The sequence below is a fragment of the Protopterus annectens genome, chromosome 6.part1 (genome assembly GCF_019279795.1).
Source record: "Protopterus annectens isolate FY-2018-M chromosome 6.part1, PAN1.0, whole genome shotgun sequence".
NCBI lineage: Eukaryota > Metazoa > Chordata > Ceratodontiformes > Protopteridae > Protopterus > Protopterus annectens.
Genome location: NC_056738.1, coordinates 530,918,030 through 530,940,375, shown reverse-complemented (window position 1 = coordinate 530,940,375; position 22,346 = coordinate 530,918,030). Strand labels below are relative to the sequence as shown.

The 22,346-nt window shown below is 38.7% G+C and overlaps 1 protein-coding gene across 1 annotated transcript in view; it reads right to left on the bottom strand.

Annotated features, from left to right (window-relative positions):
• Positions 1 to 22,346, bottom strand: part of LOC122805670 (serine/threonine-protein kinase D3-like) — a 1,097,474-nt gene that overhangs the window by 21,950 nt on the left and 1,053,178 nt on the right. The window contains exons 16-17 of the mRNA XM_044075994.1: positions 4,824 to 5,091; positions 2,203 to 2,288 (exon numbers count right to left, since the gene is read on the bottom strand). Coding sequence (XP_043931929.1) covers positions 2,203 to 2,288; positions 4,824 to 5,091 — 354 coding nt within the window. The remainder of the gene's footprint in view (positions 1 to 2,202; positions 2,289 to 4,823; positions 5,092 to 22,346) is intronic.

Genomic DNA, 22,346 nt, shown 5'->3' with positions numbered 1-22,346 from the left:
AACCTCTCAGCCATCTGAAACAAACACGTAAATGGAAGAAAACCAAACCCACCCATGTGGGGGGGCTTCATCCCCCCAGACCCCCTAACTAAATATACTAACTCCAAGATTGCATGACCATGGGGGTAAGGGGCAAAGTTGAGCAGGATGGCCAAGCGGTTACTTACCTGGAGTGAAATGTCAGTGTTCTGGGATGTTGCTGTGTTGATGCTGTTGGTCTTTTCATCTCGGTGATATGGGTTAAAGGTAAGTGAAATTTCTTTGTTCTAAAGTAGACCCATATATATATATATATATATATATATATATATATATATATATGTATATGTATATATTCTCCAAGATCAGACAATATTTATATCAATTCTGAGATCACACAACAGTTTTTGATCTTTTGCAGTTTGAATTTGCAGTTCTTTGATCATTTGAAGATAGGTGTGTTTGTATATGTGATATACACAGGCAAATTAGTTATAATTATAGGGAATAACTGTAAGAAAATGACTGACGCTCAAGTCTGGCTTTGCAAGATTATTTGATTTGTGCAAAGTAACATGGAATAATTTAATGTTCAGCTACTGACACTGTGGATCAAAGTTGAAATTGCGTGCATGGTCATTTATTTTTATCACGTCTGAAATGCAGACAGAAGTGTCTATAACTGTTTGGTAGTCTGAGCTGTCTGGAGGTGAAATTAGCTGACCCTATTACCATTTGCTCAGTTTAAATAGTCACTGGTTTGGCTTTGTGAGATAAGAGTGTATGAAGTAAGATGGAATGTTTTATTATAGTGTCCTTTATTTATTTATCACACTCTGATGTTTGAAGTATACACTGTAAAATAGATGCTAATCATGGGTATGGAGGCCCCCTGTGGACACAAGTGATATAAAACTGTTGTTATTTGATCATTGTTAAACAGTAGTGGTGTGACAGGAATACAGCCAATACATTTGCTAGATCAGTGCAAAGATAGTATTACTGCATGTATTTGAGGGGTGGTATTTAAAATTAACAAGTTGACCATAATTAATCTCACTTTTCATCACAGACTATTGTGTACTATAAGTTGCTACATTTGGTAGTCTGGCATGAGCAGGATGTGTGCGGAAGTAACTGATGATTGCTACAGTGGCACAGAGAAGGTTTAGTTCTTGGATGTGGCATCTCCTGTATGGTGTCCACATGCCTTCTATGTATCTGTGTGGGTATACCCATGTGCTCTAGTTTCCCCAAAGACAATGGCATAGCTGAACTGGTGTTCCACCAATATACTGGTAGGTAAGAATGCAGAGTGAGTGTGTGTTTGTGCATGTGTGTTTGGCCCTGAAAAGTCATACCTATTACAAGATGCTCAACATCAATATGCATGCAATTGTGTGAAAATCAGATAGATTGTGACAGACATGGATTGCGGGGGGGGGGGGGGGGTTTGAAAAATAATACAGGCTCTTTGCAGACCATTTTAAGCCTAGCCAATTTTTCTTTTGGTGCTTGAATTAACCTATCCAATATGGTGTTAATTTGGCCTTATTCATCCACAGTTGATAACTGTATGTTATCCAGGTGAGAATCACAATCATGCTATAGATAATTTATGGTGGTCCATGCATAGGATAATGGATTTTCAAGCTGCTTCTTTCCATTAGTAGTACAGGCAGTCCTGGGGTAAATTTTCTGTTACCCATCCATAGATACAAGCTGCACTTGAATATGGACAGATAATATGCTTTGTTTTACATGGATGAGGAGTCTGTTCCAGAGCAGCAGTATCCTCTACAAGATGTGCCCGTCCCTCCAAACCACTCTGTTGATGTAGAAGAAGTTTTAGACCCCTTAACCAAGTAATTCTGATGCCTTTTGACTTGGACACTTTACAGCAGCTTGTAAATATTTAATTAAAGTCTTGCAAAAATTTGCCTCTTGTAATCATCATACTCAATAGTTCTTATAATTCCAGTGGTGGGGAAAATGAAAATGATGAAGTGTATTAAAACTGAAAGAAACGCATTTGAAAGATGTTCTCTTTGTATTGGTGAGGTGCTTTCAGAATGTAATCTTTTTTTATGTTGCTGGGAACTACAACTCAACAGATGCAAGTAAGTAGACAAAGGAATGAAATATATGTCTAGCATTCTACAAAGAAAACATTTACATTACTTTTACTGTTTCACACAGTATGAACAATAAATACCTTCTTACCTGTAACCAGGAGTGGCTGAGTGCTTTATCCACGCTAAATCTTTTTCTGATTTTTACTTGAAGCAAGTTGTTTATCAGATCAATGGCTGCAGAGAAAAGCAAAGATGAAAAATCTGCTCATATCTCTAAGCACATCAGTTATATGCTCTGAGTATCTTTTAGTGGGCATAGCATTGACATTCACTCCACGTTAGAATGTTGTACTTTCAGAAAGCCAGTCTTTACTTGATATTTACTGCCACCTGCTGGTTGCTGCAACAAATGACACTTTTACATTCCTTACTGAATTTTGCTGTTACTGATAATGTCTTTAGCTACTTCAGCTGAATGCTTATGTTGATATTTTTAAAGTTAAAGGAAAAATACTTTTTCCTGGAATTAATATAGAATGGCTATCCATCTAAGGTGCTGTCTGCCAACAGCAGATAGTATAATTACTGCTCTGTGACTGGCACCTGTGCATCAGTTAAGAAATAAGACAAATAAGGTTATATAATAACATCATCCCTATTGTGACGTGAAGCACAAATTAAAGCTAAGCACTCCAACCTCCCTATGACTATGTTTAGAATACACTCAAACTTAGGGTACCTTTTATTTTTCTTTCTATTTCAGATGACAATAAATGTATTTTCATCATCATTATTATTTTGGTACTTCAGTTTTACAGTGGTACATGCATCACAGTGATATTATTTTGCCTGCATAAACTAATGTTTTGTGAATCTAGACAGTCATTGCAGCATTGATGTTAACCTTTTCATTGCTTCTTTGAGATCAGAAATTAAAATAAACATTTTGTAAGAATGCTTTGCATATATTAAATTTACTCACACACACACACACACACACACACACACACACACACACACACACACACACACACACACACACACACACACACCTTCTGTAACTGAGGGAAATGCTATTGTGCTGTATACTATATTTCATCTACAATAACTCCTAAGCATTACTGATCAGCACCACATCTACGGTAAGACTGAATAATCTTACACTATGATACCCATCGTAAAGGCACTAAAACTATGTTGTAAAGGACAACCTGAAGTATTTTTTATGCAGGACTCGGGGCATACCAGTTCATTTAGAAATTAATAAGGTTTAAATGTTTTCCAGTTGCCAAGATTTCTAGAAGTGTGTTACTCTAGTCTGCTCTCCATGATGAATGCATTGTTGTGGTTGCATACACTTAGGGCCTATTACATCTTCATGAATTTGGTCCAGGAAACTGCTTCAAATTCTATTCTCAATATTACTAGCCATTAAGTAGTACTGATGAAAACAAAACAATGTAGTAATGTACTTTTCACCTTCAAGCTGTAAATCGGGAAACGTGCCTTAATTTATTTATTTATTTATTGATATTTGTTGACCGGGAAAGTCCACTGGGTCAGAAACCCGTTTTCAGTGGAGGCCCGGGAAGCAAAGCTCTACAGACATTGTAATGTCCCACATGAAATAGAAGGGTCTATATTATATGCTTAAAGAGACTTTTCTTCGAACATATAATCATTGATACTTAAAGATCGAACGCTCTAAAGTGCGAACGGCCACATCCGCAAATTTTTTCCTTGAGGATAAAATTCACGGGGCCATACACAAAAAACACAAACTGGGGGCCCGGGGGGGGGCTTCACCCCCACATCCACCAACATGGGGGCTATGCCCCCCACACAACTGAAACTAAATATACCAATGCTGATAACGCTCTATGTTGTGGAAAAGGGCAATTCCCGATAATGGCCAAATTATTTTTTTCCTGGGGAAATATAGACTCAAAATAGAGAGTTAATACAGAGCTATACATACAGTACACAGGATAGATACATTGGTACAAAGTGAATTTAGAACATTTAAATATTATTACACTGTAAAGATACAGAGTAAAATACTATTTTTCAATTACATAATGTAATCATAAGTGTAAATACAATACTGTAAGTTGGAAAATTAGTAATATAAAGAGGAAGATGTCACATTCAAACTGAGTACTTCAGGTGCTCTCAGATAACACAAGGAATATTTCCTTACCTCAGATTTGTCTTCTAAAAAATACATATCTATTCATTAACTTAAATTCTTTAATTTTATTTTTATTTTCCTTCCTAGCCTTTCCATTATTTTCTTCTCAGTCTCCTTTCCCACCGTCTCCTTTTCCGTTTGGTTAACCCTTATTTCCGTTTCATTTCTCTCATCACATATCTATTGATTTTTGTCTTTTCACTTCATTTTTCATGAGTACAGCCTTCAAATGAGAAGGGCTTGAGGAAAATCTTACCAGCCAACTCACACAGACATTTACCATAATTGCGATTTCCCTGACATGCCCCTTGAACACTTATAAAATTAGGATAAACTAATTTCATGAGTACAGTTTCTCCATCAGACAAATGCAGATCTGAACTTTGTATGAAAATAACAGAAACACTACAATTTTAAAGCAAAATCAATACTGCTGCATTACTGGCTTTGGAGTGCTGAAAACAGTAGGTGAGATCAGTTTATAAATGCATTCTTATTGTAAAACTGTTTCTGTAAGACATGCTGTGATCATTTATGGCACTACTTTCCCTGACGAATGCATGTGTGAACTTGCTAACCTTCCAGTGAAGTCTCTCCCCAGAGATCAGAGGGGTACATAAATGCAGCGTTCTGTATTTGATCATGGATGTCTTCTTCCTCATTGAAGGGGAATGTGCCACTCAGACTGACATAGATTATAACGCCAACCGACCACATGTCTAAAGAGCGGTTGTAACCTCGACTTCGGATAACTTCAGGTGCAAGGTAAGCTGGGGTTCCAACAACCGAACGCCGAAAAGACTTCTCCCCAATAATACGTGCAAACCCAAAATCACATAATTTCACCTGAAAAGTAATTTCAAAGAGTATTACTTTAATATATATTTTTTAATATGAAGTTTATTTTATTTATTTATTTTACATTTGTTTAACAGGAACGTCTGACTGGATGCATGTCCTTTTTCAGCAGAGGCCCAGGGAGAAAAGGTCCACATTAAACATACAGAAATATATCAGTAGTATACATAGGACAAAGAAGTTATATACTAGCTTAGCCACAGCCGGACAAACAGCTATACATAAAAGCTAATTAATGGATTACTAACGTTACATGATACATGATAAGTTTTAACCAACTCAATAAGAATCAAAAGATTAAAAAGAAACTAGAGAGACATTATATCATTATACATATCTGTGTAAATAGAGAGACAATATGACATTACATGTTTCTGAATATAGTTTACAAATAAATTGCGATGTCTAGTTCTTACCTAAAGTTCTTACCTCAAACAGCAATTTAACATATAGTTTGATTACTTTTACATGAATACAAATGTGCCTATGTCACAAGTGATAACTCAATAAAGGTGTTTACAAAAATAGCGCCTTTCCTTTCTCTCCCGTAAAGAAACAGTGCTCACCTACAGGACATGCAGATTAAAATGACATCCAGTCTCCCATGCTTCAGGCTATATCCATGTAAAAGGACTTGATCTTTCAGTAACATATACGTATTTTTGCTTTCAGTTTCAATATCTTTTATTTATAATAAAAATAGGAAAGTAGCATCTTTGCTGCAATTATTTCATTTACTTGCAAGTTGTATCACATTTATAACTGTGATTCTAAAAAGCAGACTGTTTAAAGCATAAACACACTTATGGCTTGATGGTAGCAATAAACAACCTGAAATCTCAAACATGCATCTTTAGTTATAGCAAATAGGAAGACATACAATGTAGTTCTTGTTACATAAGCTTAATTAACAGTAGATCTTCAAGGAATACTTACTGTAACAGAAAATTTTAACATTTGGGTTATATCCTGCCTTACCGACATTATCTGTGGCCTAAAACCTCCAAACCTGTGGCTTCCTTGTTTGTAGACCAAATCAGGCTCAGGTAACCTACTGGTGGATAAAGAATGAACGCTCAGACTCTAGCTGCCCAAGGTTAAAATCATTGACAGTGGAGATCCTCCATAGGAAATCACTGTCAGCGAGTTGTTCTAGAAATGATCCCCTTTTGGGGGAATTTCCCCCTTCTTTGAGACAGTGCATCTGTGAAGATGGTACATAAATATATATATGGGTCTACTTTTCTTTATCAAAATTACATTATTTCAAAAAAAAGTACGAACCCACTTCTGTGAAAGTGCACTTTCGCGAAAGCCGATTCACTGAATCGGCTAAATAAACAAAATAACTATTCAAAACACAGTTTTGTACGGCGGCAAGCCCCCCTGCATCCCCATGTGGGAGCCCCTGCTACTTAAATATACTAACTCTGAGATCACACTACAGTGGAGAAAAGGATATATTTCCTTATCCCCACTGTACCATGCTTCGATAAATCGACTTTCGCAAAAGTGCACTTTCGTTGAAGTGCACTTTCGTGGAAGTGAGGTTGTACTTTTCTTTTTCGAAATAATGAAATTTAAATAAAGAAAAGTAGACCCATATATATATATATATATATATATATATATATATATGTGTATATACACACATATATAAAGAAAAATGTATAACCGTCAGCAGAAAAAACTCACTGTATATGATGGACCTGCCAGCGAGATGTCAGAGCTACAAGATTCTAAAAAAAACTTTTATTAAATGAACTTCACTTAAAATGTTAAGTGCTTTCATCCACCTCAGTGTTTGTAGACTTCCTCAGAACCTACAAAAGCAAATATAAAATGTAAAACAACCATACAAGAGGGGAAAAAAATTGAAGAACATCTGTTAGAATCAGACACCACGGGATGATACATCAACAAGTTGCATGAGAAAATGTGGGTTGTGTAACCAGTGTCACTACATTTTAGAAGGAAATGCTATAACATTGATTTCACCAAAAATGGTTATCTATTTAGCAGACTCCCTCCAGTAACTGTGCATCCACAGGAGTTATATATATTGCTATTTGCAACCCATGTGGAACCTTCTACATAGAGAAGATGGAAAGGTCCCTAAACAAACACATGCATGAAGACCTTTATGAACAGCTTTATGACATCCATAGGATGAATGACAATTCACTGATTTTAAACATTTGGGTTTGCGATACTGGAAAAGGTAACACCCAATCCTGGGGTGGGGGTGGGGGGCTTGAGAAACAATTTTAGAATACAGAGAACTAAGTTGGCAGCTTCGGTTAAATTTCCCAGCCCCCCCCCCCCAGGTTTAAATGAAAATGTATGCATTAACAGTATTTGAAAATTTAAAGCTATGGATTTGTAGTAAAGAAATGGGAAGACAAACTTTAAGGTAGTTTGGGAGACACATTACACTATAGGATCTATAAATATAAACATAAACAATTTTACTGGATGTGTATTGCTTGAAACCCTATTAGAGATTTATTGTTCATATATTTGTATGTTTTAAGCCAGTGAAAACTGGGAATAGTACAACATGTAAATACTTTATATTTTATTATTTATATTTTTATTTATTTATTTATTTATTTTATTTGACTATGTATGGTTCCCCACGAGGTTCAAAACCATTTAGTGACATTTTATTAATAGTTACAAGATATGTAGAATGTTTGAATAGTTATAAAATACACATGGATTGTGCCACGTTTTAGTTAGACTTATGAGAACAATGGTATTTTTGACGGTAATATACCTTTAAGGAACAAGATTTCCTGGATGATGTACGTTTGTATAGCATTCAAACTGAGGTGGTTGTTTTACATTTTGTATTTGCTTTTATAGGTTCTGAGGAAGTCCATGGACACTGAGGTGGATGAAAGCACTTAACATTCTAAATGAAGTTAAAGTTTTTGTAGAATCATGTGGCTCTGACGTCTCATTGGCAGGTCTATTGTATCCAGTTTGTATATATAACTTCAGGGGGTCTGGCCATTATTCAGCAGTTTGAAGATTCTGATCCTCAGTGCATTTCGCTTCGTCCACTCATAGCGGAAGTAGCAGGCTCATACTGATGGATATTAAATAGGTGTGTTTCACTGGCGCACATCCTCTTTAGTTGTCCGAGACAGGACTCCTTACAGAAAAGGATGGATGGGCTGGACAGATAGCTCTATTATATGTTAATAAACATGCATGAAACTTAGGTGCCAAGAAAAGTAGTATGTATAAATGAAGTAACCTATTACCATTGCATGACTGACTGTAGTCTAGGTAAAGAGCCTTTTAAACCTTGAATAGAATAACAGTACTGATAAAATGATTATTGAGGAAAAGCTTTCTTATAACAAGTACTATAAAATAAACAAAATTATCCACCTTGGACATGATGGAATTTGTGTTTAGAAACACTGTCCTAGAATAACAGGTTGAAGCAAAAGTCTCATTTAGCCAACCAAGCATTCTGGGAAAAAATCTTTACCAAACTGTATGACCATTTTTTACCTGTGTGCCATCATGTATCCCACCATTTCAAGGGAAAACCCAGCAACCACAAAGAAAAAGTTATGCAAAGTTATTTATATATATATATATATATATATATATATATATATATATATATATATATATACCATGTTTCAGTAGATGACAAACAAAAATCCACATTATCTGGTCTGGTATCTCCTCCTTATAATAGATGCTATTGCACACTAGTATTCACTAATGTAGCCATTGTTGGATAGTCCTGGCTACAGCCATAAACACTCCATTCAAACAAAACAAAAAAAAAATGTAATATGGAGTGTTTATTGTGTTTTCCCGTTGTCTCTTTTGGTTGCTTTTTTCTTGCGCTGGATACATAATCGGTTCTGTCATGCTGATTACTATGGTATGACATTGGACATTATTTCTGTTGTATTACCAACACAGTGTAATAGGATGAAAAATGTCATTATATATAATGCTAGTTTTACACACACACACACACACACACACACACACACACACACACACACACACACACACACACACACACACACACAATTCATATTTGGGAGGATGTATTCAGTTTATCATGCTATCGCCCTGAATGTTTCTGACAGTGATGCTCAATGCCTTTTGGAATCTGCCCAGAAATTATGCCTATGCATCTTGGATAGAAAATGTCACAACTGACCCAATTAGGAAGTTATTCCATTTTATTCTATTTCATTTGATTTTGGCATATTGTATGCTTTTTATGTTTTTTATTTTATATATTAAATATATAGGATGCATTTTACATATGTTCTACAATTTTATACACATTTCATATTTTTATATTTACCATTGTAGAAACTCTGCATCTACATTTTTATGCTGTTTTTATTACCACTCAACAGTGTTTTTTCAGGGTTTTACTGTGGTTTACTAAGGGGTTAACAGTGGCTGGGTTAATTTGTGATGGTGTGATTACTGCAAACTGACTCCATTACCAGTTTAGGGAAGTATAAAATGTGAGGGAATTGAATGTTTGGTTTTCACATCTGATGAAGTCCATTCTGGATGAAAATGCTGTTGTGAAGGTTGTGTTAATGTATTAAAATTGTTCGTTATTTCAGCCATCAGTGGACATTTTCATTTCAACCTCCTGTTAGTGCCTGGTTTTGTGTTTTACTATTACCTTTTGAAAACTGGCTAAATTGTTATATAATAATATACAACTGTTCTGTAGTAGCTCTAATAAAATACATTTCCATAACACATTTGGCTTTCCTTGCTACTCATTGGTTTAAAACTCACTTATCCCCCCATACTTCCTGAAGGAAACAGTGACAGACTTATTTACACAAAATGAGATGACACAGGAAAAACACTGCATGTCACAGCCAGGTGATTATACTTCAGTGCATTCAGTTAATCATTATATATAATAGCAATTATACAATGATGGCTCATTAGTATTCAAAAATGTGCACTCTGATTGGTCAGTTCAACCAGTGTGCTAGTTGTAAATCAAGCATATACCAAAAGAAAAAAGTCCAGTCACTGAAGTGCAACCAGACTTTCATCTAGTAGCATATGCTATGAAAGTATACATTTCAAGTGTCCAGATTTTCACAATGTCCAATATTTTGACACATATTTCAGGTCTATCCCTTAAAAATGTGTGTTTTTTCCAATGAAACACTGAGGAGTGAGGTCATCAAATAATGACAATGCATTTCAGTTTCAGAATTCCTACCCTTCAGGGAGTGCATGATAGCATAAATCATGTTATTTTAGCAGCTTTCTAAATTTATTAGTGCAACAATTACACTAGGGATCTTTGTCCCCCATTATTTAAGGCTTTGCTAAGAGGTCAAGAGATATGTATGGAGGGCAGAGCAAATACAAGGAAAATCAGGTACGTACTGCAAAAACTAAAGAAATGTACTCTATTTTCCTTGTATTTTTGCCCTCTCTCTCTCTCTCTCTCTCTCTTCTAAGTCAAGAAATATTGACTTTCTGGATGTTTGTTTGATTTTAGATGGGAACGTTCGTATTAACACCGAATTGTACAGAAAGGAGTGCTGGAGGAATACGCTCTTACATTGTTCCAGAATGTACCCAACACATATTTATCATACAGTTATGAAGAGTTAGTTCTTACTGTTGTCTAGACTCCATAGTGATGGAGCTAAGTTCAGGAATGCAGCTGATGATATATCAAAAGTTTTTGTTGCCAGGGGTTACTCTTTTAATGAGGTGCATAAGCACAAGGACAAGGGTTCTCTCCTTCGTTCAACAGATGGGGCCCCATATTTTTTTGAGAGAAGTTGGACAAGGATCTTAGGGGACCTGTACATGTACAAGAAGTGCTGAAAGAGTGGCATGAATGATCCTGACTTACTCCAGCAATGTGCATAAGATCTGTGATGTTATTACTAAGAACTGGTCCGTCCTGCATTTGGATGACCATATTAAAGGAACTGTTGGAAATAAACCTATCTTTAACTTTCGGAATGCTAAATCCCTGAAAAGGCAGCTATGTTACAGACCTCCTATTGATAGATTTAATTCTGTTCCCGGGTTTGATAAGTTTGGCACTTTTCCTTATTTGTCCTGCAAAGCCTGTAAATACATCTCCAGAACAGATTCTTTTTGTCACCCCCAAACTGGCTTTGTTTACAGATTTAAACTGAGCTAATTGTAAAACCCAGAAATTAGTGTATCTTGCTACTTGCACCAAATGTTATCATTTTTATGTTGGCCAGACTAACATGCAGTTTAGAGATAGAATACTGAACTATCTTAATGATATTAGGTTGAAAAACTCAACTAACGTTCTTGCTAAGCACATCATGAATTGCCCAGGACATTGTTTTAAATGTTTTGCTATACAACTAGTATTTAAGGGCAAAATGGAGGCGACATTGTGCATAGCACAGAGATGGCCGAAATTTGTTTTAAATTTTATGCTATACAACTAGTATTTAAGGGCAAACAGGGAGGCGACATTGTGCATAGCACAGAGATGGCCGAAATTTGTTTTAAATTTTATGCTATACAACTAGTATTTAAGGGCAAACAGGGAGGCAATATTGTGCATAGCACAGAGATGGCCAAAATTTGTTTTAAATTTTATGCTATACAACTAGTATTTAAGGGCAAACAGGGAGGCGATATTGTGCATAGCACAGAGATGGCTGAAATTTGTTTTAAATTTTTTGCAATACAACTAGTATTTAAGGGCAAACAGGGAGGCGGTGCATAGCACAGAGATGGCCGAAATTTGTTTTAAATTTTATGCTATACAACTAGTATTTAAGGGCAAACAGGGAGGCGATATTGTGCGTAGCACAGAGATGGCCGAAATTTGTTTTAAATTTTATGCTATACAACTAGTATTTAAGGGCAAACAGGGAGGCGATATTGTGCATAGCACAGAGATGGACGAAATGAGATGGATAGTGAAATTACAAGCTGATAGACTACCCGGCTTCAATGGGGTTGTCTCTTTAAAGCTGGCATTGAGAGCAAGCAAATTACTTCATTCATTGGCCTATTAAGGGATTGGCTGGATGAATTTGTGCAGAGCTGATAGATCTAAATTCTCCTGTCTGTGTGCAGAGTTGGAATCTATTCCCATCTGATATTCCAAACTGATAAGTACACTTTTTGCAACTCAATTTTCACTGTGCTGTATTTATATATTTGTTGTATTGTTTCTGCCTTTTGTTGTCTGCACTATGTTTTTTCTCAGGTAGCTCAGAAGCTAGTTTCAGGTGGGGGGGGGGTTGTTGAGCCAGACCACATATTAGCTGTTAGTCATTGCCTGAGGTGTATTTTCTGTGTTGTAATTCCAGTACAGACTGCATTTTTGTGAATTTGTGCAGAGCTGATATATCTAAATTCTCCTGGTTGTGTGCAGAGTTGGAATCTATTCCCATCTGATATTCCAAACTGATAAGTACACATTTTGCAAATCAATTTGCACTGTGCTTTATTTATATATTTACTGCATTTTTTCTGTCCTTTGTTGTCTGCACTGTGTTTTTTCTCAGGGTAGCTCAGAAGCTAGTTTCAGGTGGTGGGGTTGTTGAGCCAGCCTACATCCTAGCTGTTAGTCATTGCCTGAGGTGTATTTTCTGTGTTGTAATTCCAGTACAGACTACATTTCTGTGAATTTCTGCAGAGCTGATAGATCTAAATTCTCCTGGCTGTGTGCAAAGTTGGAATCTATTCCCATCGAGTTGAAATCTATTCCCATCTGATATTCCAAACTGATAAGGACACTTTTTGCAACTCAATTTGCACTGTGCTGTATTTATATATTTGATTTATTATATATATTTGCTGTATTGTTTCTTTCCTTTGTTGTCTGCAACAGTCTGCATCTGTTTGTTTGTTCTGATTTCCTGCCAAGGAGTGTATCATATAACTGATTTAGTTTCTCACCCCCACTCCCTATTGGTATCTTGTTCTTATACTTGGTGGCTTTGCAGTTGCCTTCCCCTGCTGTGGATTTCATCCGGGACACTCCTCCTGGTTTAGTGTCGTTGGCTCATTCTGCCTAATACAGAGGGAGCATTTGGGGGGGGGGCCCACTTGATTTCTTGACCTTGAGTTGTCTTCTGCTCCTCCCTTCTCCCTTTCCACTCTACTGAAAAAAAATTCTAAGCTTGTTTCCTGCCTTTCCTGTAACTAGTCTAGTCCAGATACAGATTTGCTGTATGCAGGACTGTTTGTAAGCTTCTGAGCCCCCCAAGCTTTTCTGTGTTGGAGGGGAAGCCTTCTAGCTTATCAGTGGGAGTGGTAAGCACTAGGTAGCCTATCTACCACAAGAAAGGTGGTTTCTGGCCCAGAAATTATAGTTTATTGGCCGTTTGGGCAGTTTTTCTACCTCTTTCAACTTTCTGGTTTAAAAGCCCACATTTGCACTTGTTTCCTACCTTTCCTGTAACTAGTCTAGTCCAGATATAAATTTGCTGTATCCTGGACTGTTTGTAAGCTTCTGAGGGGTGCCAAAGTCTTCTCTTCAATATTTCCCTTAGATCTGCTAGTTCTCTCCTCTCCTGCACTTTTACTAGCATATTAGTCTAACACTTTATCCAACTTCTTGTAGCAATTATTGTAGCACACAAAATTGCTACCAGCAGTAAATGTTCTACAAGGAAACAGCTCCAGTACTTCTTATTAATGCCCACCCCTCCAGGCATGTCTAAAGGTCAGTTGTGCTTTCACCTATTAACCTGGTGAACTTGGGAATCCTGAGGCAATGTAGCAACTGCTTCATGTACACTGATAATCCTCTCCTCTTACCTGCCAACATTCAGACTTGCGAGAAATGCACTTATATATCCAAATTGGAAGACATGCACTCTCCAGCCAAGACTGGAATAGCTGGTCAAGAGGAGAAGGTCAACATCACACGGAACACATAGCCTTCCAGAACACACACCAGCACTGCCTTCACATAAGTGCACAAACCATACACCCACCTTCATGGAGGCTCTCAATAAAAATCTCCCCAAAGAGGAGAGACCTCCAAGGCAGAAACGCACTTGACCACCACAACACAACACTAATTACGGGACACATAACCCTCCTAAACAGTTTCCAACTCAACCAAAGCCCCTAAGGCAAAACAGCATGCCCAACACACTAGTCATAGGTGACTTGATAGTGAGGCACACTGATGTCCCACTCACTAGGCTGAATAAGGGGAAAGTAGCAGTTAGCTGCCTGTCAAGTGCTAGGATCCTCCACATAATGCACGCACTCTGGTCCCACAACAACCGGTACAAATATGACTCTGTCATTGTACATGTAAGTGTGAATGACCTGAGATGTACCTCCCTGGACTACATGAAAAGAGACATGGAGGAGCTCTTGGATTATGTAGCCCCGGCGGGTATGACCCTAGCTCTGAGCAGCATCCTGCCATCACCCAGAATTATACCATAGTACAAGCAGAAAATGATTGATTTCAACAATTGGATAAGTTTCTAATGTCATTCTAAGGGGATCCAGTATCTATCTGCCTGGGATTACATGATTGACAGACCTCAATGCTTTGCCAGAGATGGTCTGCATCTGTCACTCCTGGGCTTCTGGATACTGGCCAAGGCTCTTGCCACCCCTATACTTCCTTTTTTAGGCGGTGCTCCAAAGACCAAATTACCACTGTAACAGCTACAAACAAATGCAATCTGAGGGTCATGCTGCTCAATGCTAGAAGTCTAAATCTCAAAATGCACTCACTCGAAGCACTCCTTAAAATGGAGAACATCGACATTTGTGCAGTAACAGAGACCTGGTTCAAGGCAGCAGAAAGCACCCCTGCACTATCAGGCTATAACTTATTCCACACCTGTCAGCCCCAGAACCTGGACTGTAGCTCCAAAGGTGGTGGTGTTTCCATATTTATAAAGGATGCACACACCTCCAGAATGGTAGCCCAACATAATGCCTCTGAGATACTTCAGGTGCATCTAACATTGGGTAAGACAGCGATTCAGGTTGTAGCCTGCTACAAGTCCCCAACCATGTCCCAAGACTCACACTCCATGTTCCTAAGCACCCTGGAGAATATTAGGGTCCAACCTAACACTCTCATACTGGGTGACTTCAACTACCCTTCCATTAACTTGGAAAACTACTCATGTACCAATACACTTGCCCAACATTTCCTGGAATTCATTAATTCCAGTGCCTTGGACCAGCTCGTTGTTACCCCCACTAGAGGTGGCAACATCCTTGACCTGGTCATTACTAACATGGGCGACCATTGCTCTACACCAATAGTCAACTTGTCCGTGGTTAGATCCGACCACAAGCTAATCACCTTGGAAATCCACATCCCTATCACCCCCCCACCCCTACTGCAAAGGTAACCACCATGAAAAACTTCTCCAAAGCTAACTTTGGGCTGTTAAAAACAGACAGTGGTGGCTAACTTCACAGCACCCATGCAAATGGAGAATAGTTGCATGGCCACCAAATCATACACCAATGTACTGTACGAACACGTACACAAATGCATGGATCTCACCATACCCAATAGAACCAAGACATTCTCCTCCAAAAAAAGGAAGCCAATCTGCTGGTCCCCTGCCATAAACAAACTCTACAAGAGAAGAAGGAAACTGATGCGGAATAAGGTGAAGTCCCAAGACTGGAAAAACTCCCTTAGCAGCCTCAACAAAAAGTTGAGATCCATCATCAAATCCTCTAAAGCTAGCTATGAAAACAGAATTGCAGCAGATAGTAAAGACAACTACAAGGCCTTTTATAGTTATGTAAAGAATCTCCACGGCAATACCCAGATTTGCTCTGAGCTACTGTACAATGGTAGCTCCTATACTGAGCCAACAGATATTGCCAATGTACTGGCTGACAGATTCAGTCCAACTTTACCCCCCCCCCCCCAAAAGGACCAGTCATAATACCAGTAGATTGCCAGGCACCCTGCATTATTGCTGCACAGGTTAAAACAGCACTGTCCAAGGCCAAGAATACAGCTTCTATGGGACCTGACAATATCCCTGGCTGTGTTCTACATGAACTACAGAATTAAATGACACCTCACCTGTGTGCCCTGTTCAATCACAGCCTCACCTTAGGCTTTGTCCCTACCGAATGGCGCACTGCTACAGTCATCCCTCTCCACAAAGGAGGAGTGACTACAGACCCTGGGAACTATCGCCCCATTAGCCTGATGAGTCTGATATGCAAAGCTATGGAACGCATCATCATGGACTAATAAACAAGGATATAGGGAATTTCCAAACTCTGGATCCCACACAGTTTGGTTTTGTGAAGGGTAGATCATGCCTGTTCAACGTCTTTGAGTCAGTCACCAGAGCTGTGGATGAAGGCAAGGTGGTTCATACAGCCTACATTGATCTGGCCAAGGCCTTTGATACCATTCCCCACTCAGGAATCCTAGAAAAACTCACTAAGCTAGGCATCAACCCCTATATCACTAGGTAGATTGCAAACTGGCTCACAGGTAGAAGCTACAGTGTGAAAGTAGCTGACTCCAAGTCAGACTGCCGACCAGTCATGAGTGGAGTCCCACAGGCTTTGGTCCTGGGTCCTCTCCTGTTTGGTATCTACTTCTCTGATGTCCAGGCCAACACGAAGGGACTCTGGCTAATAAAGTTTACATACAATTGCAAGTTGGGAGCTATTATTAATTCCCCAAGTGATGCTGACATCCTACAGAAAGGCCTCACTGAGATCAACAACTGGTGTCAGAACCATGGCCTTAAGCGCAATGCCAAAAAATGTGTTGTCATCCCCTTTGGGAAAAACCCGGCTCCCATGAATTACCACATTGATGTAGTTCACTGAACACAGAAGGTGTTATAAGAGATCTGGGAACACAGGTTGACAGCAACCTCTATTTTGACCACCACATTGCCACTGTGGTCATAAAGTCCTTTTATGTGGCACATCTCATTACTAAGGGTTTTGCATCCAGGAAGAAAGATGTCATTGCCTCCCTCTACTCTTCCCTCATTAGGGCAATCATTGAGTACAATGCCCCATTTGGCATGTACCTCACTAAACACCTGCAACAACTGGAGAGGCCACAAAAGTACCTCACAAAGAGAATCGTAGGCCTTAAACATTTGTCCTATATGGACAGACTCAAAAAACTCCAACTATTCTCTGTCTCATATCACCTTCTTAGAGGCGATCTCTGCTTGACTTAAAGCCACGTCTGACCCAGATCTGTTAGAAATGCTACATCTAAAGAAATCCCAATCCCTCCACACCACATGTTCCAGAGACCTCACCCTCATTACCACAATCAACAGAGCATGCTGGAGGGACAGGTTCATAACCCAGAGATTGCCCACGCTATGGAATATACTTCCCATATATGTCAAGCAGAGCACCTCACTAGCCCTCTTCAAGAGAAATTTTGATGAGTGAATGGGATAGAAAATTCACCCCACGGATCACTCCAGTGGGTTTACTCTACAGAAGCACTGGGAACTAAGGTCGGGTGGCACGATGTCAGAGTAATCCTATGGGCTGAGCTTGTAAAGACCATTAGCCTAGTACTCACCTATGAACCTACAAACCTATGAAGAGTTTCTCCTTTTTTATGGCTTGTCTTTATGTTGGAACAGTAGATCTGATGAAGGGGTGATAGCCTGAAAGCACTTATCCATTCTGTTTTATTGCTATTTTATTAAAAGTGGTTTTAAACTGGCATTGGCTGTGTTAACTGTGCCATTTTTTCTGCTTTTATTTTGATTTTAATAATTGTCAAAGTTTCTGGTGTCATTCCAGGGGAGATCCAATATCTGTCAACATGGTAGGAAATGGTCAACAGACAGACCATGTTGTTTTGCCAAGAATGGGCTGCAGACGTCCCCCTAGGCTTTCAGATATTAGCTAAAACTGTGCCCATCTTCTTAGAGTTCTTTTTAGGGAATGCCAAAAAGACAAAACTATCAACATAGTGAAAATATCTTCAAGCAGTCTTAATGTGTTAATAGTCAGTGCTAGGAATCTAAACAAGAAACTCCACACTCTTTAGTCTCTTCTCCCTTTTGAGAATGTAGACGACTGTGCTGTGGAACAGATCTGGTTTAAAGCCATATAAAGTATTCCAACAGTGCAAGGTTACAGTACCTTCCACACTTTCAGACCAACAATAGCACAGACTGAGACCAAAAGTGGAGGTGTCTCACTCTATGATAGCAATAAAAATACTTCCAGGTTGGTTAAATAAGATGATACCATGGAACTCATCCACATGCAAGTCACCATAGAAAAGGTCTTCACCATATCATGGCTAGCTACATGTCACCATCTATGCAGTCTCACAGCTCTTACGTAACCCTACTAGAGGCACTCACCATCCAACTAAACACCCTATTCATGGGTGAATTTAACCACTCTTCTACAGACTGCAAAACCTATACTGCTTCAAACTCATAGACAAGATGCTTCCTAAAGTTTAGCACAAAACCTTGGAACAGATAGTGCATGTCCCAGCCGCGGGATCAACCATACTGGATTTGGAACTCACAAACATTGGAGAGAGCTGACCCCCCCCCCCCCATGACAAGTCCTCATTAGTGAAGAAGGATCACAAAGTTGTCTCCTTTGAAGTAAAAATCAACCCCCCTCCCAAAAAACAGCAAAACCAGTAACATTTAATTACAAATACAAACCAGATCCTATTAAGTGACAGTTTGTCAAAATTCAGAGCTCTAACCCCATGACCACAACTACCTATGCAGAATTATTCTATTTTTCTATTCCATATACAAACATGTAAATGGCCATAACTACCAGAAGTAAATCCAAATCAAACATTAAAATCAAATCCCACTGGTGCGATCCTCACCTAAACAGGATATATAATAAAAGAAGAAAACTCATGACCAAAATCAGAAAGAGCAACTCTTAAAGACAAGTGCTCTCTTTTACATCTAAACAAGAAACTAAGAGGTCTAATTAATTCCAACAAGGCCAACTATGAGGTCAGGATAGCCTCACAGACTAAGGGGAATCAAAAGGCCTTCTTCAGCTATGTTGGGAACTGTAAAGGTAAGCCACAGCAGTGTGAGGAATGGGTGAACGGGTGGTGAATGGTACCACCTTTCCCAAAAAGGGTGACATAGCAAATCTACTGGTTGATAAATTTGTCCCAAACTTCCCCCACCCCACCCCCACAGCTCCACCAGGGGAAATCTTTTCCATCATACTTAGCCCAACTATCAGCAGGAACCAGATGCTGGCAGCACTCATGAAAACCCAGAACACCAACTCTATGTATCCTGTCAACATCCCTGGTTGCCTCCTGAACAGTCTTACCCTATCAAGATCATTCGAGGCACTCTTCAGCTACAGTCATGAAACAGACTATGTTCCAAGTGAATGGAGGACCTCAACAGTCATTCTTCTCCACTAAGGTGGACCATCAACCGCTGCAAGGAACAACAGACCTATCAGTCTAACCAGCTTAATATGTAAAGCCATGAAATGAATTATCATGTAATTGATAAACAAGGGCATTTGTAACCTACAGACTCTGGACCCATCCCAATTTGGCTTTGTTAAAGGAAGGTTGTGCCTACTTGACCTGGTAGACTTCTTTGAGATGGTCACCAAGGCAATAGAAGACACTAAATCAGTTATATACTGCGTATCTTGACCTGGACAAGGCATTCAATACAATACCCCACTCAGGCATTGCTGACAAGCTCTCTGAGCTAGGAGTAAATCTGTGCATAACTCACTGGATTCCCAGCTGGCTCACATGACCCAAGAAGTCAGGATTGGGGACACCACTTCCATAAAGAGACAGGTCAACAGTGGAGTATCCTAGGGTTCCTTGCTGGCCCCATTCCTATTTGGCATCTATGTCTTGGAAGTCAATGCTAATGTTCAAGGCCTCTAGCTCAACAGGTTTACAGATAACTGTAAACTGGGAGCTATTATAGTTTGATTATCCCAAGACCCCCAACAAGAGGGTTTACCACAGGCAAATGACTGATGCCAAAGCCATGTCTTAAAACTCAATGACAAAATATGCATTATAGTGTCCTTTGGAAACTCCCAATGCAAGTTAATTACTTGATCGATAAAATACCCTTAATATTTAATCCAGTAGTAAGGGATCTGGGAACATATGTAGACAGCAACCTAGACTTTGACCAACATGTAGCTAGATATCATTCTATGTCACCCAATTTATAGTTAAGGGTATGGCATCCAGTTCCAAACAGGTTAAATCATCAGTTTAGCCCCTCGGCTAAAACAGCCTTCACAAAGTCAAGTTAAGTTAGGTGATGCTGCTATGTTAAAAGAAAAGTTGTTGTTTAAAAAGTCTATTTTTATTCTTAAGTATAACACTCTAGTCCCTCATGGCCTTAATTGTGAAATTAATTGGAAATATTTATTATAATTAAATTGACTGTGGTCCTAATTGTCTTATTGATTTATTGTTGACTATATTTAAGAGGAATGTATTTTATGTGTATTTGACTTCATGAAGGCTGTTTTAGCTGAGGCGCTAAGATTCATTAATAAAGTGCTTTGGATTATGTTGCCAGTGGTTATTTGTTTTTTATTTTTTCATCATTTAGTGCACTGCTCCTTCTGCATGTACTTAACCAGACACTTGCTGCAGTTGGAACTCTCACAAAGGTTTCTCACCAGGAAAATTCAGGATATGAATACCCTCTCCTATACTAATTGCCTAAAGGCTCTGCCTCTGCATTTAGTCTCCTACAGGCTAATAAGACAGAATCTTTCCCAGGGTTAGAGCGCTTCCTCAGACCCACCCCTCATGGATCTGTTGCACATGTAAAAAAAAAAAAAAAAACAGTTTCAGAAACACTAGATGCAGAGATCTGAACTTTGCTTGTTATGTAAAAAGAACATGCTTGATAGACGGCTATCTATCCCAAAGGATAGATAGCTGTGTGTCCCAAAGGATCCCTGCACCACAGAATAGGCTCCCCATCCATGCAAAACAGAGTTCATCCATGATTCTATTCAAATGAAGACCTTGACAACTGGATGAGAAATCGTAAATTTACTCCCAGTCTAGTCCCCCATGTCCTTTATGGACAGAGGCTATAGATAAGAAAAGTATGATCCTAATAATACCACTAACACCCTCCACAAATTCCTTAGTTACCTCCCTACTAACATGCCTCCCTCATATAGACACCCATTCTGCTTAGGACCCAAATGGTTTGAGGTGCATGGCTAGGCTCATAAGGGCCCTAGTGGTCATTAGCCTAGTAACCTGTGAACCTATGAACCTATTAGTCTGCCTTGCAAGACAAACATGCATTTATGTAAAGCATGTTGGGATATTTTATTGTGGCTTTCTAAACTGGAGATTTGATGTGTATACAGTCAGCTGGCTGTGATTAATGTGTACGGGCATAAATAGAACATAAAGACAATAACGCTAATGATTTTAAATCAGTAAAGTGGATCCAAAAAAAATATTAACATTAATGCGGGGTCCAAAAAAGTGTGGGGGGCATGGTTTTGGAAACTGTCCAGTATCCAAGGTGCACTTAGTCTGCTACTACACACACACAAATGCACGCACACACAGATACACATACCTTGTTTCAGTTTTTGCTTGAAGGTGGCTGCATTTAATAGAAACTATTGAAAAAAGGACAAGTACTTTAAGACAGCGACATAATGAAAACTTATTGTGGAGGAATTATGTGGAAAAGAACAAGTATAACTGTGTTACAGTAATCTGCAACAGAAGGGCTGAGCTGTATAGTTTTATTAGAAAATAACAATCTATCTAAAAAAGCCCAAATATTACTTATTTACAATGTAAGCCCATTTGACACAATCACTCCTTTATAAAGATGATCTGGGAACATGACCTGGTAAACTAACTTGCTTAAGAGTCGCACAATAGTTAAACAGAAGTTGAGGGGCACAAAACTTGGACTATATGAATCAGCTTGAAAACTGCTCATTGCCTTAACTCTCCATATTAACTGACAGAATTTGCACTTGCTGCAAAGCATTGAGGATATTATAGGTGAACAGCTGGGCCTTAAGCCAGTCTTTTGAATTTTTAAGTTTGTGCTACGACTAGCAAAGTAAAATACATTCGGCTACAAGAGTAGACACTATCCATTTCTTAAAGAACCTAGTCGCTTAACAAATCCTGTGCTAAATCAGTCTTCTTTGATAAAAAATAGTATTTAAAAACATCATCTGTTTCCAAAACACCTTGA